Source organism: Montipora capricornis, chromosome 7 (assembly GCF_036669925.1).
Source record: "Montipora capricornis isolate CH-2021 chromosome 7, ASM3666992v2, whole genome shotgun sequence".
Lineage (NCBI taxonomy): Eukaryota > Metazoa > Cnidaria > Anthozoa > Scleractinia > Acroporidae > Montipora > Montipora capricornis.
Window position 1 is genome coordinate 30,946,483 of NC_090889.1, and position 14,925 is coordinate 30,961,407.

Here is a 14,925-nt window from a genome sequence, read left to right on the forward strand (position 1 = left end):
GCTATGCTTCAAAAGACTCGAAATGTATTAAAGCTGGTCAAGCTTCGATTTTAAGAGACAAGCGAAAGTTAAAAGTATATAGAGTGTTTTCGTTGCGTTATTGTGTTGAGGACAATATTTAACAGAGACCTCAGTTTAAAGAATTGTTTTCTTTATTTCCTAGATTTTATTAATTGTTACGTTTCAATGAACACCAATGCACTGTTGAGCTATAAATAAAGATCTTGAAAAATTTCCCACGAGAATGTGAACTAAACCATGGAATTAATAAAGTTGTGAACAGTTGGTTTCAGCGCAAAGGTCCTTTTCTTGCTTATACAAGACTCAGGCGGTTAAACGCAGTGGAAGCAATTGGAAATATTGAATAAAACGTCTCGTTGTGTAATAGAGACAGCAAGGTAGAACTTTTCAAGTCTCAAAGAAAATACAAAGGGAAATTAAAATCTGAAAACAGTTCGACGATCACATGTCGAATAAACAGGGACTGGTGTCGAGTGAATCTAGCGGTCTGTTTTAAAATTTCAATGTTTTGCTTTGGTAATTATAAGTAGTGAACAGCTTAAGCAGTAACTATATTTATTTTTAGTACAGCGATGTAGAATATCTGAAATAGTTAAGCGAATGATTTATGGTCATAGCAAATGGATGCCCCACCCTTCCCTTCTCGTCTGCAAGCAAATGCCTCATCCTCCCTTCCCCATCTGTGTTTACTTATTCCCTCGTCTTTCTATCCGAGTCATGCAAGTATCTAAATAATTCCGAAGTCCGCATATAAATCCTACTCGGGAAGGCTTAGACAACAAAGAAATTAAAACAATTAATATCATGAATGGATAAAGCGACACCGATAGTTTCTAGTTTTCCTATTTTCTCTCTCAATCTCTCTGTAAAAGATGCAACTCAACAATATGAAGTTTCTGAGCTACCGTTTGCACTGATCATAGTTCACACCTTATGTAATTAATTACCCATTGACACGATTAACACACGTTGTTAAAATAGTAAAAGGTAAAAACTGTTAAAATGTTTGACTAAACGTTTTCGATCTTGCGATCATCTTCAGAGTGACTAAATTGCATAAACCAGCTGTTTTATATTTGTGGTTACGTAATACCTGTTCCCATGGGGTATAGAGTAAGGTGGAATGACTGGACTTGTTTATTTAGGACTGGTTTGAAGCGTGCGATGTAAAATGCCTCTTTTATTTTTCTCTTTGTCCATGAGTGAGCCGAAGTCAAAATGTCCCATGTGAATTTGTGTTCGGGGTGTTTCTTTAGGTGTTTGGCCGGTTCCGATTGTTTGTTTATATCGGAATGTTCGTTGATACGTACTTCCAGATTGCGTGCCGTTTCACCAATGTAAGCTTGATTACAAGTACACGTGCCTATGTATATTACGTGTGATGGATGAATGTTTTTGTCTTTGAGTTTGAAGAGAGTTTCGATCTTGCGTGTTCGCCACAAAATATGGAAGTTAAATGTCCATTTGGTGTATTTGTTGAGTTTTGTCATGAATTTCTTACTTTCAAATTCATTTCTCCCACAAAATGGTAATTGAATGCCGATTTTTGCTCTTTCATCAAACCAGTGAACAGGGATAATCATCTCATCATCTCTTGCCGTTGGGTTTTCAAAATCGTTAATAACCTCATTAACGAATTTTGGCGGGATATCCAGATCGGGTGAAAGATTGTTTGATAGCTTGTACTTCTTCTTGCCAATTGGTGGCTATTCGTTTTGCCCTGTGGAGTACACCTAGGATAGTGTTGCGTTTCCATTTATGTGGGATGGCCGATTTCCAGTGTACTTGTAGTTTCCCTGGTTTTTGGTGGACTTTAGTAATAACAATTTCCCTCTTGATGGGTAAAGGCGGTGTCCAGGAAGTGATCCGGGTTTTCTTCTACTGTAAAATTGATGTTTGGATGGTAACTGTTGAGATTTTCAAGAAGAATGTCCGGGGCATTGGCTTTCCTTTTTGTGCAACAGTCGTCTAGTACATATCTGTTGTAGAAAGGAAGGTTTAAAGGTGTTACAACATCGGCTTCCAATTTGCACATGAAGATGTTTGCCAATGTGGGTGAAAGAGGGTTTCCCATGCTGCAGCCGTCTACTTGTTTGTACAGTTTCCCGTTGAAGGTGAAAGTGATGCCTTTTTGACTCTTTCTAGAAGCCTTTTGAAAATTGGCCTTGGTGCGATCTGGGGCAGTTTCTGTTGGTTGTAAATTTGATCGATGATATGGTTGATGGTTTCTTCCAACATAACTTAGGCCCATCATCAGCACCTGTGGAACACAGAAAAGTAGTCCTCAGTAGCTTTTTCATGAATCGATCTTTCATGAGAATTTCACATACAGACTTTAAACTATGATGAACTCTTTTTGCGCAGCATGAGATAAAGCATAGCAAAGAAATTCATTTTACTGAAGCTCCTAAATTTACATTGTTCCGAAATTATAAAAAAAAGCATGCTTTTTGGGCCCTGACTAAAATATCAGTGTTGGACGATCCAACACGATGAGAAGTTGGGAGAAGTCAAACGGTATCCAACATTCATTTGATCAAACACGAAAACACTTAACGTTATAGGAAAGACTGTATACACCAGGGCCCGGTTCCTTTAAAGCCGATTAACTTAATCCAGGATTAGCGTAAACTTTTGTTTCACGTTTTCAACTTTTTGGTGAAAGTTTCTTTTGCTTATTTTTGTTTTTCAAGATTGACGTCTTCTCGTGTAAACTTCTGCCGAAAATCTGCGTAGAACAGCATTTGGGACAAGAGAAATAAACTGCTTGGTTAATTTTTAATCTTCGATTAGCGTTAATCGGCTTTTGAGGAACTGGGCCCAGGTTGCATCATGTGTGAAGCCTTACAGCATGATGGCGACAACAGAGTATTACTCTAAGCGCTCTTTGGCTCTATGCATGAATTACGTAACCAACACGTTTCTATTGATTAGTTCCTCAGTACAGAATAAACAACTATTGTGTTTTTTGCACGGTCAAGGCCAAAAAAGAGAACAAAAACCTACAACAAAGAAATTTGTTGGGTTTCATAACCATTCCCCTCTATTAACTATGCTTTGGTTTTGCATTACTTCAACCAGTGATTGGTTCAAAGTTCTCGCGCTAGTTTTACAACCACTCAGAAGTGAAATCAAAACCGTGGCTCGCGCGTGCACATTTTCCCGCGCTTTGCGTCGGCTACGTGCAATTACTTCGAGGTGTGATTAGTTTACTGGATCATCTCCGTCCTTTTTGATTGGCCAAAGTAGTTAGTTTGGTTTTGGTTTTAGAACACTCGATTGAAACTCGCTCTAAACAATGGATGTGAGGTGGGTCCGATCCTACGGTTTATCGTTCTTATCCGACTGAAGACTGGAGAGTCTAACCATTTGCGGATGAAATGACAACGACAGCACTTTCTCCTCAATTACTTTAAGACCCTGTGGTTGGTCTAGCCTGGAATTTGAACCCATGACCTCCCGCAAACGACCCTTTATCTCCGGGTCGAGAATTACGAATTCTTTTGCTCAGGAATAGGACATTTGCATGATGACGCCATTTGACTACAAGTACCATGCAGAATCCTATAGGTTTTGCTTTTCTCGTACTAGTTAGAGCTATTGTTATTTTTACCCCAGTGGGAATACAAAATTTAAATAGGAAAAGAAAAGCAAACTGAATTCTGGTAGTTGTAGTCAAATGACGCTATCATGAAAGTTGCTCATTGTGTGCTTTTGCCGTACGTTTAGTGTGCATTACGGAAAAATTCAATGTTATTTTGATCGTTTAAAGTTACTGGCAAAATTGTGTTATTGGAGCTCTTGAGGGTTCGCTTTTGTAATGATCAATCGTATTGCCTGCATCTTTGGACGTCATCGCAGTCTGATAACAGGTGATATAGTCTTGATTGAGGTGACATGGCCTTTTTAGAGAATCGGAAGGAAAATATGGTAGTTCAGGAAAAGGCCGCCACTTATCGATATTTCTATTACATGTCATTTTGTACAGCAAACATGTGGTTAATTGCAACGGAGCAACTTTTTATTGCCCGGACATGAACTGACAGCGACTAATGATAAATGTAACAGGATATATTACCGTTTTGTTACAACCCTTTTCTCGTTTTTTTGAACAACTTTAAAATATGCCTCAACACAAATAAAAGAGTTTTGGCTTCGAAGATTAAACGTTGTGATCTCAGATTTGCCGCAAGTAGGATGAACTCTGGGCATTGCCAGACAGCTTTCTTTAACAAAGGAAGCATTTCGTACATAATGTAAGAATTGCTTCCAATTCTTGTTTGATTTGCTATCAAGCCAAATATTGTAATTGAAACATTTTAAGTCGAAACGATTGTACTTTTAGCAATTTATTTTGTGCTACTAGTGTTTCGAGCTCTACCTTCGTTTATATTAAGTTTATTGTTGAAATTGCAGTTTTTAAAGCCGGAAAACTGCAATTCCATTTTTTAGTTTTGTTTACATAGATTTTTTAAAATTACGACGTAACTCTAGACTGTTCTGTTCTTCGAGTAGATGAAAGGTGCAGTTTGACTCTGCAACATGCAGTCATTAAAGACAACAAAAGGAAATTCAATGTAAGACTTATCACCATGGGCTTCCTTCATCGCTCGTTGTGCAGCATAGGGAAGCTCCAAACGTTCTCCATTCTGCTCTTTGCAGCCTATGTAATTTGTCCCCAACTCCTTACACCAAACCGGTTTCGCTTCTTCTCTAACATCCTCCGAAAAGTATCCTTTGGTCTTCGCATCTGTCTCCTCGGTGGTGTCCACGAGAGAGCTTTTCTAGTGTCAACTGTGCTGTCTTTCCTGAAGAATCAAGTTGTCCAATCCACTCTCATCCTCTGCATTTCATAAGGCCCTTGGCTGCTGGAATTGCACTTAACTTGTGGAGGTGCACACTTGATATAAGCCTCAGCCAAAATCCTCAAACATCTGTTGTGAGATGCAATTTTCCTGTTTCCATCCATCTTGTTTACTTTCAATCACTCTGGTATATTTATCAAAATAAGTAGCACATTGCTTTTCTAGATCTTCAGTGTGATGTTTCTGCTGTATTGAGTCGCAGGTACAAGGAATTCAGTTTTGGCAATTTTTTTGTTATTCGCGGTTATGAGAGGGCCTTGTCAACTTTTTACCTTTTATAGGAGAATAGTAAAACTGGAACAGCTATAATTCACCCAAATTGAGGAGGAAAGATGTTATAACACTTGTACAACCTTATGTTATGGCAATCTTAAAGGTAATCTGCTTTTGTTAAAAAAAATAAAATGGTACTCGCCTAAATAAGTTGAAAAAATGCGACCTAGATGAAGTTAATCTACGAATTCTTATATAAGAGGTAATATACATATCGACCTGAGACGGGATTAAAACACATTAACTTTTTCGATAACGTATCATCGAAATGCAAATTGCATTGACCGGTTGAGTGGGTCATTTGCGATTCTCGTTTAGGAGTTCCGGTCACCAGGCAAAAAGAGTTCCCGAGGCTTCCTTCCTGTTCGCCTCAATTTCCGTTTAATTACATGGTCTTACAGTAGTGACACCTTAATTTAAGAGAGTTTTACGTTTTATTCTCCATCAGCGCTGGTTTACGTTACAAAGTTCTTCGATGTTCGCTTTTTTATTTTTCTCGCTCGCTAGCTGTAGAAGGGATCGAAAGCTCTACGTCAAGATGAGTTATAAGGCTGTTAACAGCATATTTCTTGCAATTAATTATCATAATGTAGCTTTTCAGATTTCGAGCAGGTATTTAGCGAGTGGTTTCTATGACCGCCCCGGTCAAAGATTTCCCGGGCAGGGAGTTGGAGCGCATTCCATCCATTGCAATTATAAAGATCAGGAACGTGCAGTTTCCAAAATTCAGTAAACTTGGAGAGGGCCTTGTCGAAAGTATTATATTCTGATAAATTAAAGAATGATTTACCCAAACTACGACCAGAAACCCATAAGGGTTGAAACGTGTAACGTGCGTTCACAGCTTCCGAATATTCAGTGCTAAGTACCATATTTGGAAACCCGTCGCTCCAGTTAATTTCACGCGAAAACATTGGTGGTGTTGCGTCACGGTGTTCTTGCGAACTGATTGGTTGAATGTTTCTCTCTTGTTGTTCCAAATATGGTACTTAGCAAATTGAATGTTCAGAAGCTTGTTTCCCAGCACACGAGGGGTCGTTACACGTTTCAACCCTTATGGGTTTCTGCTACGACCTAAAGCAACCTTGTTTAGTTGGCTTAAAGTGGGCGCAGGCTGAGTTCATATAGTAAAGTGATATTTATAAGATAACGTTTCAACCCACAACTTTCCGATTTCTAGCTTTGTGGCTGCCAGTACTACCAAGCTACGAAAGACTTGGTAGAAATGGTTCGATAAAAATGATACATTTATTATATATTTCTTTCTGTTCTTGAGACGATGTGATCTAGTCGTTAAGACATCATGTAGGATTTGCAAGCAATCGCGTTCGGTTCATCACCCGTGCTGAACTACGTTAGTTCCCAATTCAAGGAAGCCACTCTTTGTAAATAGCCAAGTGATTGCCCCTAACGGCTTCCAAACTATTTTGTGGTTTTCCAAAGTTGTTTTTTTAATTGTTTTTATGTATATTTTGACTGAATAAATTAAATTTGAAGGAATTCAGCAATTCTCGCGGACGGCTGGTGAATTCAGAGAAAAAGAGCAAGAACCTTAGTTTGTGGATAACAGTGCAGTAAAATAATAATTAAGATGGTCTACCAAGAGCCACTCGTCCTATTATTCATATATATTCCTTGCAAAACTTTAAAAGTGATTAGTGCAGCAGAAATTCTGCAGCCATCCTCAACTGGTGCCGCAGAAATTCTGCGGCTATAAAATTCTGAGGCCATCTTTAACTGGTGCTGCAGAATTTCTGAGGCCATCTCTGACTGGTGGCACAGAAATTCTGAGGCCATCTCTGACTGCTGCTGCAGAAATTCTGAGGCCATCTTTAACTGGTGCCGCAGAAATACTGCGGCCATCCTTGACTGGCGCCGCAAAAATTCGGCAGCCATCTCTGACTGGTGCCGCAGAAATTCTGCGGCTATAAAATTATGAGGCCATCTATAACTGGTGCTGCAGAAATTCTGAGGCCATCTCTGACTGGTGCCACAGAAATTCTGAGGCCATCTCTGACTGCTGCTGCAGAAATTCTGAGGCCATCTCTGACTGCTGCTGCAGAAATTCTGAGGCCATCTTTAACTGGTGCCGCAGAAATACTGCGGCCATCTCTGACTGGTGCCGAATTCTGCGGCTAAAAAATTCTGAGGCCATCCTTAACTGGTGCCGCAGAAATACTGCGGCCATCCTTGACTGGTGCTGCATACATTCTGAGGCCATCTCTGACTGGTGCCGCAGAAATTCTGCAGACATCATTGACTTTGGCCGCAAACTAACTACATGTGCGAAGAGTAAGTCAACCCCCTGACCCCCACTATGAAAGAACAGCTTTGGTGTACAAACCACTATTTGTCTACTAAATAATAACTTTTAATTCATACAGTTTACAGAAAATAGCAGAAACTCTCTCACTGAGGCAAATTGTATTTCATTTCAAAAGGCAAAGTTGAAGGTTGGGTTTTTCAGCTCATTATGTTTGACATATCATTTCTTCCATTTTCATAGCTGGAGCAGCAGAATGTGTGTATCTGTACCCCGAATGCGCTGTGCTTATTCGACATATTCAAAAATCTTTCCAACCGCCGCTGTTCTCTTAGAGTTACATTCAAATGAAGCCCTGAAAAATTCATCTTCAATGTTCTATGTACCTGTGTGGTTAGAATTTCGAAACGTTCTTATCCTGTTCAGCCATTTTTAGGGTCTGTCTGGCCAGCCTAAATTATCTGACGCAACGCGGGTCAGTCATATTCTCTAAATTTTGTATCAATAAAGTAAATGTTCTTGTTGTTAAACTCCAGGAGTACATGGGGCTGACCTTTTAAGTTTCAGTGGAGCGCTTCATCTCCCACGTTTTTGTTGATTTTAAGTATAATAATTTCCGGTTCCCAAACATGCGGAAGTCGATTAAGTTGTAACATATTTGTTCTGCAGAAAAAAAAAACAGTCTGGTTAGTATGTACTCTTTCCCTCTCAGAATTTTTACTATTGTTTCATATTCAGTGCAGCGATATATTTGGTATATTTGTTTTGTTTCCCCACGGCATTTTCTGTCCCACGTTTAACTGAAGTATATCTACTTGCAATTGACAACGCAAATGCTGTGGGCACATGGAAATCTGCCGAAAGAAAAAGGGCGCGTTCGATCGACCGCGTTCTGGATTAGGAGTACATGAAATAGAAGTTAGAAATCCTTCGCTTTTACGGAGATTCACATTTAAATATTCAAACACCCGCCAAACGTATCTTTTTTGTCCTTTTTGCTTCAAAACGCCAAACATATAGTTTTAAATCATCACTCCACGTATTATTCCTGAATAGGGTCAATCGAACGCATGCTTGTAGTACCTTCGAAAACCCAGAGTGCAATTTGCAAGCTTGTTTGTTTGGGGTCATTTTAATCTGCGAGACCCGTTTTCGTTTTCTTTTCTTTTTCTCTTCTTTTTCCCTCCTTTTTACCCTTTATATTTATGGCTAAGAACAGTATTTGTGCTGCAGTATTCTTGCTAAGATAGTGGAAATTTCCCGAAATGGTTGCGCAAAACGTGATCACACTAGCTTACCGCCAAGATGGCAGCGGTCTAGCGGTGCATGAGGGTGAACAAGAAGTAAGCTCTCTAATATTTTTTTCTAGTGTTTAATATGTCAGCTCAGTTGAAATAAATGTGTTTACTAACCAAAGTGCAACAAAAGTTTACTTGTCACTGTCCGAGTGAGTTATATAAGGAACGACGTTTTCCTTAAACTGGACTGAGAAAATTATTCTGAAACTGGTTTGAATTCATTTCCCGTCTCTTGGATACAATTATCGGGATTATTCATAAATAAGTTGGAAAACGGAGAATTTCGTACCTTAAAGACCATCGTTTGCAAGATGCAAAGGCGCCGGAATTCCATGCATCATTGCTATTCGCTATTGTCGGCACTTCCCTGGTTCGAAAGCCTGCCCCATCGTATTGCAACACAAGAAACGTGTCTGAGCTACAACTCCTTTTCACTGATAATTGGTTTCAAGATAATATTGTTTTACACACTCTCTTTGAGGAGCTGGAAATTTCTTAGAAAAAATGGCTTTTTTATGTGCACCATACATTGTAAAACCAAACTGGTATTTGCCTATTATATCGAGAAACGTTTTGCAGGTAGCATAAGAATTATATGTAGAGATCACACTTCTATGTGATTATTGGTTAAAAGACTCATGGAGCCTCGTGGCCCAAACTGGCTCGCTTGCGGTTTTAAGTTATTGTTAGAAATTGAATATCACTCATTAACGTAGCACTTTTGGAGTAGCTTTTCATCCAAAATAAAACTCCTTCTTGTTTTGTTATTGAAAGCATTTTTGCGTGATATATTTTTATTCGATACAAAAGCTCCAACTGAATCCGTTATTAAGATAATGGCTCGATCCACCCCCGACTGTGAAAAAAAAACCGGCTCCAGATCACCGCGTGTTAAATTTACAAGCACCTGTTTTGGAAATCTTGGAGAACTACACTCCACTTGTAACTGATTCACTTGTATCCACGGACGCGAAAAGTCTAAAGAGTTGTTTGCCGTTTGAAAATATGTTGACGCCGTAATATACCGCAAGTGAAAAACAACCAACGTTGAAACTCACTGACGAGTTGGCGTTTAAAACTAAATGAACCACGAATTCAGCATCTGAGAATCGAAGAAGATTGAGTTCTTCTACGCGAAGGACCGCACGTATTTTGGAAAAGTATTTGAGTAGGCTGAGACACGCCCTGAACTTCGGCTGAAAATCGAGAATACTCAGCTCTTGCTTCGTTTTAAACGTTCGGAATTCGTATAAGTTCATCTTCCATAGATAAATTTGTCATTTTCAAAGTTTTTCAACTTCATTTTGTACCTAAACTTACTTATACCTCTTTGGACAGCTTTTAGTACAATTCAAAGAGGTGCAGTGATTGTGTTTTTGTGACACCATTTATTGCGTTTTAAGTTTTATCCAAGACTTTCTCTGGCTGTAAACAAGCTATAAACATTCGTGTTTTGTTTAAAACGATCTAAATTTCCGCATAGAACTTTTCAGCATAGATAGGCATGGTAGGTCCCGACAATTTCATCTTATTCAACATACAGTGAAAAAAACGCTGCTGTTAAGGTATTATCTTAACATATCGTGTATATTTGCTGTTTTCAAGTTCCTTCTGCAAAAACGCTCCCCGCATGTTCGGTTTTCTTCACAAGGCAAATGTCCAAAAACAGTTGTCTCCAGCAATGGCGGTCATTCAAATTTCAAATCTTTTCCGCTTCTTCCTTTGCACAATACATCGCCATAAAATAATGAATCTTTATTTTCCTTTCTCTTTCTTCACAAAAGGTCTCTTTGCTCCTTCGACGACTGGCACATGTTTGTCCAAGAGTACCAGACCTGCACAAGTTAAAATATCTTTTTTTGACCATCCTTAATTTTTAAATTTGCATTTTTTCACTTCATTTTTCATGATATGTTCATAGATCAACTGTGGTGTTTTGTGACTTAAGCAATTTTGAAACACAAAGACTTATTTCAAGATATTGTTCGTTCAAAAACAAGCCACTGGTTGCCATCCACTGTTATGTTAAAATCTCAATACCAAAATTCTTTCCTCGAAGTTAGATTCAGATTAGAGCCCTCTCACATTAGTGCCATTCATTCTCACTAATGGACATCGTAGAGAACTAACTTTAAAAGTGAATCATCGGGTTCGATCTTAAGGTTCATCAGTCCTTCATCTCGTACAATTTACTTTACACATGTCAGATGTACACTACTAGGGCCCTTAAATTTTTAATTCTCCAGAACATTTCTTCCTGCATAAAATTGAAGTTTTAGAGAGAAATCCTTTCACAACTGGAACTCGTAGCGTTGTTTTTTTTTTTTTTTTTCCTTTTTTTTTTTTTTTTGAACTCGTAGCGTTGTTGCTACAAAGTTTTCGACTCGATTATCGCTGTTATTTTTGTGGAAAATTACAACCACAGACATCTCGCATGCACATCGTTAGACAAAAGGAATAAGATGGAGCACATTTGTTCACAAAGAAAAGAAACAACCAAATTTTATTGAACAATAACAATTTAATTTGCAGTATTGACAAGCTTGCGGGGTTGCTAACGCAGGGTAGATAGAGAATTTAGCGCCGGTAACAATTTAATAAGGTTGCCTAGTTAAAGGACAATGGCAAAATTCGCGCTGCGAATACTAACTTTTCGTGTGTCTCATATATAATGAGACACAAACGTGTAGAGTAACAACAAAGATATTGCTACAACAGAAAAAGGCTGAGAAAGAATAAAGCAACTTTGTTTTGAGGCGGTGTTCGAAAACATTTTCGTGTTAACTGTCATAAGTCACGAAGCATCCGTCGACCATCTTTTTACGACGTATTCCATTGTAAAACGGATTTGATAAACTTAGCTTGAATTATGAATAAGGTATAGAGGATATTGAAAACCATACGCAAGTTAAGAAATAAACAGTTTGTCTTGCATGGACGATGAATTTCCTAGGGTTTTTCGACGTTTGACTGCTTGATGTCAACATAATGTTAGGCTTAATCTTTCTCGGGCTTGTAAATTGACTGCATGCAGAACGCTTTAATTAACCGTATCGGCAATTATGAGAATTACCCCGCCTGTAGCTGAAGTGATACTATGAAAAACTCAATTTCTGTTATTCAATTGAGAGACAGTTTTCTCTTCCATTTTTCGTTTTATAATTCTCATCTGCTTTTCCGTTACATGTTTTTAAACTGTTAGTGAAAAGTCTACCGTGCTGTATTAACTAAAGGAAGGCTCACCAGATAAACGTATAAACTACGTTTTTCGGACGTAAAATCACCTGCCTTTAACTTGAGAACCCGCGCTTTCTCCCCTTAATTGGCACGTCCTTGAAAATAGTAACACTTGAATTGGTAGGTATTAGTACAGTTTGCACAAGAAACGGCCTTCGCTTCCTTAAGCGGTGTTTTATCGTTTATAACGGGAGATATTAGCTTTTATTTCGTAATGCTGCTAAGTGCGTATTGGTAATGTCAACAAAAGTAATTAAATAAAGGAAATACATATGATTCCTAGAATACATAGAAGTCGTCTTTGATTTGATGGCCAGTTTTCTACCAGAAGCAAGTGTGGACTTTAATGAACCAAATATCAAAATTGTAGCAAAACAAATTAAAATGCTGAGTATTGATTAAGTTGCTATGTGTTTCGAAAACAAACTGGGTTTCAGCCTTGTCAACGCAAGTCGCAAGTACGTCGCACTTGGCTTTAAATTTGCCAATTTAGGGTCCGGTTTGCTTTCATTGTTTCGTTAATGAGAACTGAGAGTTTAGCGTAGGACTTTTCAGAATTGTTTACGTTACGTTTATTGTTATGTTCGACACGTCACGGAGCTTCCAAGCACCTGCCCTAGGGAAATTTAGCGCCCCCTGGGCGGCGCGGCGGTGTACACATAGAGTTTAATAGTTCGAGTAGTCATTGCATATAAAGACTAACTTTCACAGCTGCCAGACTCACTATCCATTTGCAACACCAAGAGTTAACACACAGCTTCTTGCGCGCCTCAAGCTGAACAGGCTCTGTCATTGTTAGTCGAGATGGATAACATTCCTGGTTTGAGCAAGTACCTTCTTCATCCACGAATCAGTTATCATGATTTTAGAGATGTGTATGAAAGGGATTTAAACGCGTATTCCGAGAAACTGCTGGTAGAGACGAAGAAAGAGGAGAATGACTTTGGTTTCGGAGAGGGCAGAATCGAAGAGGTGTTGGCGAGGGAGCAAGATAACGTGAATGAGGTTTGTGGAACAGAATCCCCAAAGAAAGAAAGTGATAGCGAAGAAGCCAAAGACGATGAAGAGAAAGTCACTGACGAAGACAATGCGAAGAATTCCAAACAAGACGATCGCAACTCGGAAACTTTCGTCGCAGTGATTGCGCAAGCGATCCTTAGCGTGCCGACGAAGCGCATGACTTTGAGTTCGATTTATAGCTTCATTGCGCGAAACTATCCTCACTTCGACAAGGAAAAGGGACCAGGTTGGAGAAATAGCGTGCGACACAATCTTTCCAGCAACGACTGCTTTGTAAAGGCCAGCAGAGCGGAGAATGGCAAAGGACACTACTGGATGATACATCCTAAAGATTTGCCAGAATTTATCAAGGGAAACTTCCGAAGACGAAGAAAACCTCGTCGGCCAAAATGCAGTCATCCATTGATGTTTAGGGAAAGCCCGTTCTTGTACCATTCGTTTTCTTCTGGCTTCTCGACATTCCCGTACACGGGGCACCTGAGATCGGCAGCGGCTGGTGACATTCCCACTGGGTTACACGTTCCTCTGCCTTATGGCAGTCCAGAAAGCGCAATTTCGCCTGCCTTTCGTCCGAGGCTTGGTCTTCTACACGGTTTTGAGGATACCAGAAGTCTGAGCTCTGTATCTCACGCTTTTACATACCCAACTCCCACTCTAAGACTAACGAATGATGGAACTTCTTCAAGGAATTTACCAACCGCCAATGGACTAACAAATTTTCACGGTTCCTTCCACTATCCTTGTGCATGTCATCGATGAAAACATCAACTGATGACAATGTAAAATAACACAGTTTTTGCCGAAGATTCCCCGGCACCTAAACTCAACATTTAAACACTTTAACTTAAGCGTAGTCCGTAGTCTCTAGAAAGTCTAAGGACATAGTGAAAACCCACATCTAAGAACGCTTCCTCAAAAGTGTTTGGAAAGAAGCAAAATTCTCCCAAATATACTCAAATTTGATTCATTTGGTAAAAATTCTAAATGCTAGGTAACACGTAAATCACTGGTAACCACAATTAATTAATCTAACGTTTAAGATTCTATGTCATTTTTCATAAGTAGAAACTTCTCATGACAAGATTGTTTTAAACAAATGGAATTCACTCTATGGAATACAAAAAGCACGACATTTAATTTTAATTTTGCCAACGCGGTAAAGAAAGTTGGAGATTTTTCCTTGCAAGTTTACTGATATATGATTTGGGAAACTGAAAAGTTTTGTGCTTTTAATGTTTCGAGGATTGACGAAAGTGTTTCCGTTAACCGTCGAAAGTACATAAATATATTTTGCGTCAATTTGTCTTTGATCTGCTGCGTCTGTCTGCATCTTTTGACGACATATTTTTGCGCATTAAACTCTTAGTTAAACAGCGGCTCCGTGTTTACTTAAGCTCCGCAAAATCTTGCTGAAACAATGCTTTTATCTGCTTTCTGTAAACACCAAAGCAGATAACAAATTAAAATTGGGTGGAATGGTTTTCAAAGCGGTTTCGCCGAGAGGGTAGGTTTCCGGACGTTTCTTCCGGGCCTCTAGAAAACCCGTTTGTCTTCGCATTGTTATTTTTATTTTTATTTTTATAAATTTGTTTAAAATCATTTGCAGGGAAATTGCCTCTTAAATCTTTTCAGTAAAACAAAAGCAACGGCTTTTCGTGAGCGAAAACGACTTGCTTTCTTTGAGAGAAGTAATTTCAGCTTTGTAATTTCCGCTCGGTAATTGACCCGTTACGTTTCTCGCCACGGACCGCAAAGTAGCGGTTATGTTTGCTTAACGTGTGTAACGGAAGGAAGCTGTTGTTTTCCGTTCAACCAAACTTTAGGTATAGCGTAAATGACGAAATTAATTAAATTGTGGGAAACTGAGAAGATAGAATTCGATTGTCGTTCAGTGCTAAATTATAAAACCCTTTTACATCAAAATACGTACCAATTTAACGAATATTGC

At 38.9% G+C, this 14,925-nt stretch overlaps 1 protein-coding gene across 1 annotated transcript; it reads left to right on the plus strand.

The window, feature by feature from the left end:
* Positions 1 to 12,593: 12,593 nt before the first annotated feature.
* LOC138057821 (forkhead box protein unc-130-like) lies at positions 12,594 to 14,348 on the plus strand. Its single transcript, XM_068903735.1, has one exon. The coding sequence runs from the start codon at positions 12,762 to 12,764 to the stop codon at positions 13,734 to 13,736; it is 975 nt and encodes a 324-aa protein (XP_068759836.1). The 5' UTR covers positions 12,594 to 12,761; the 3' UTR covers positions 13,737 to 14,348.
* Positions 14,349 to 14,925: the final 577 nt, after the last annotated feature.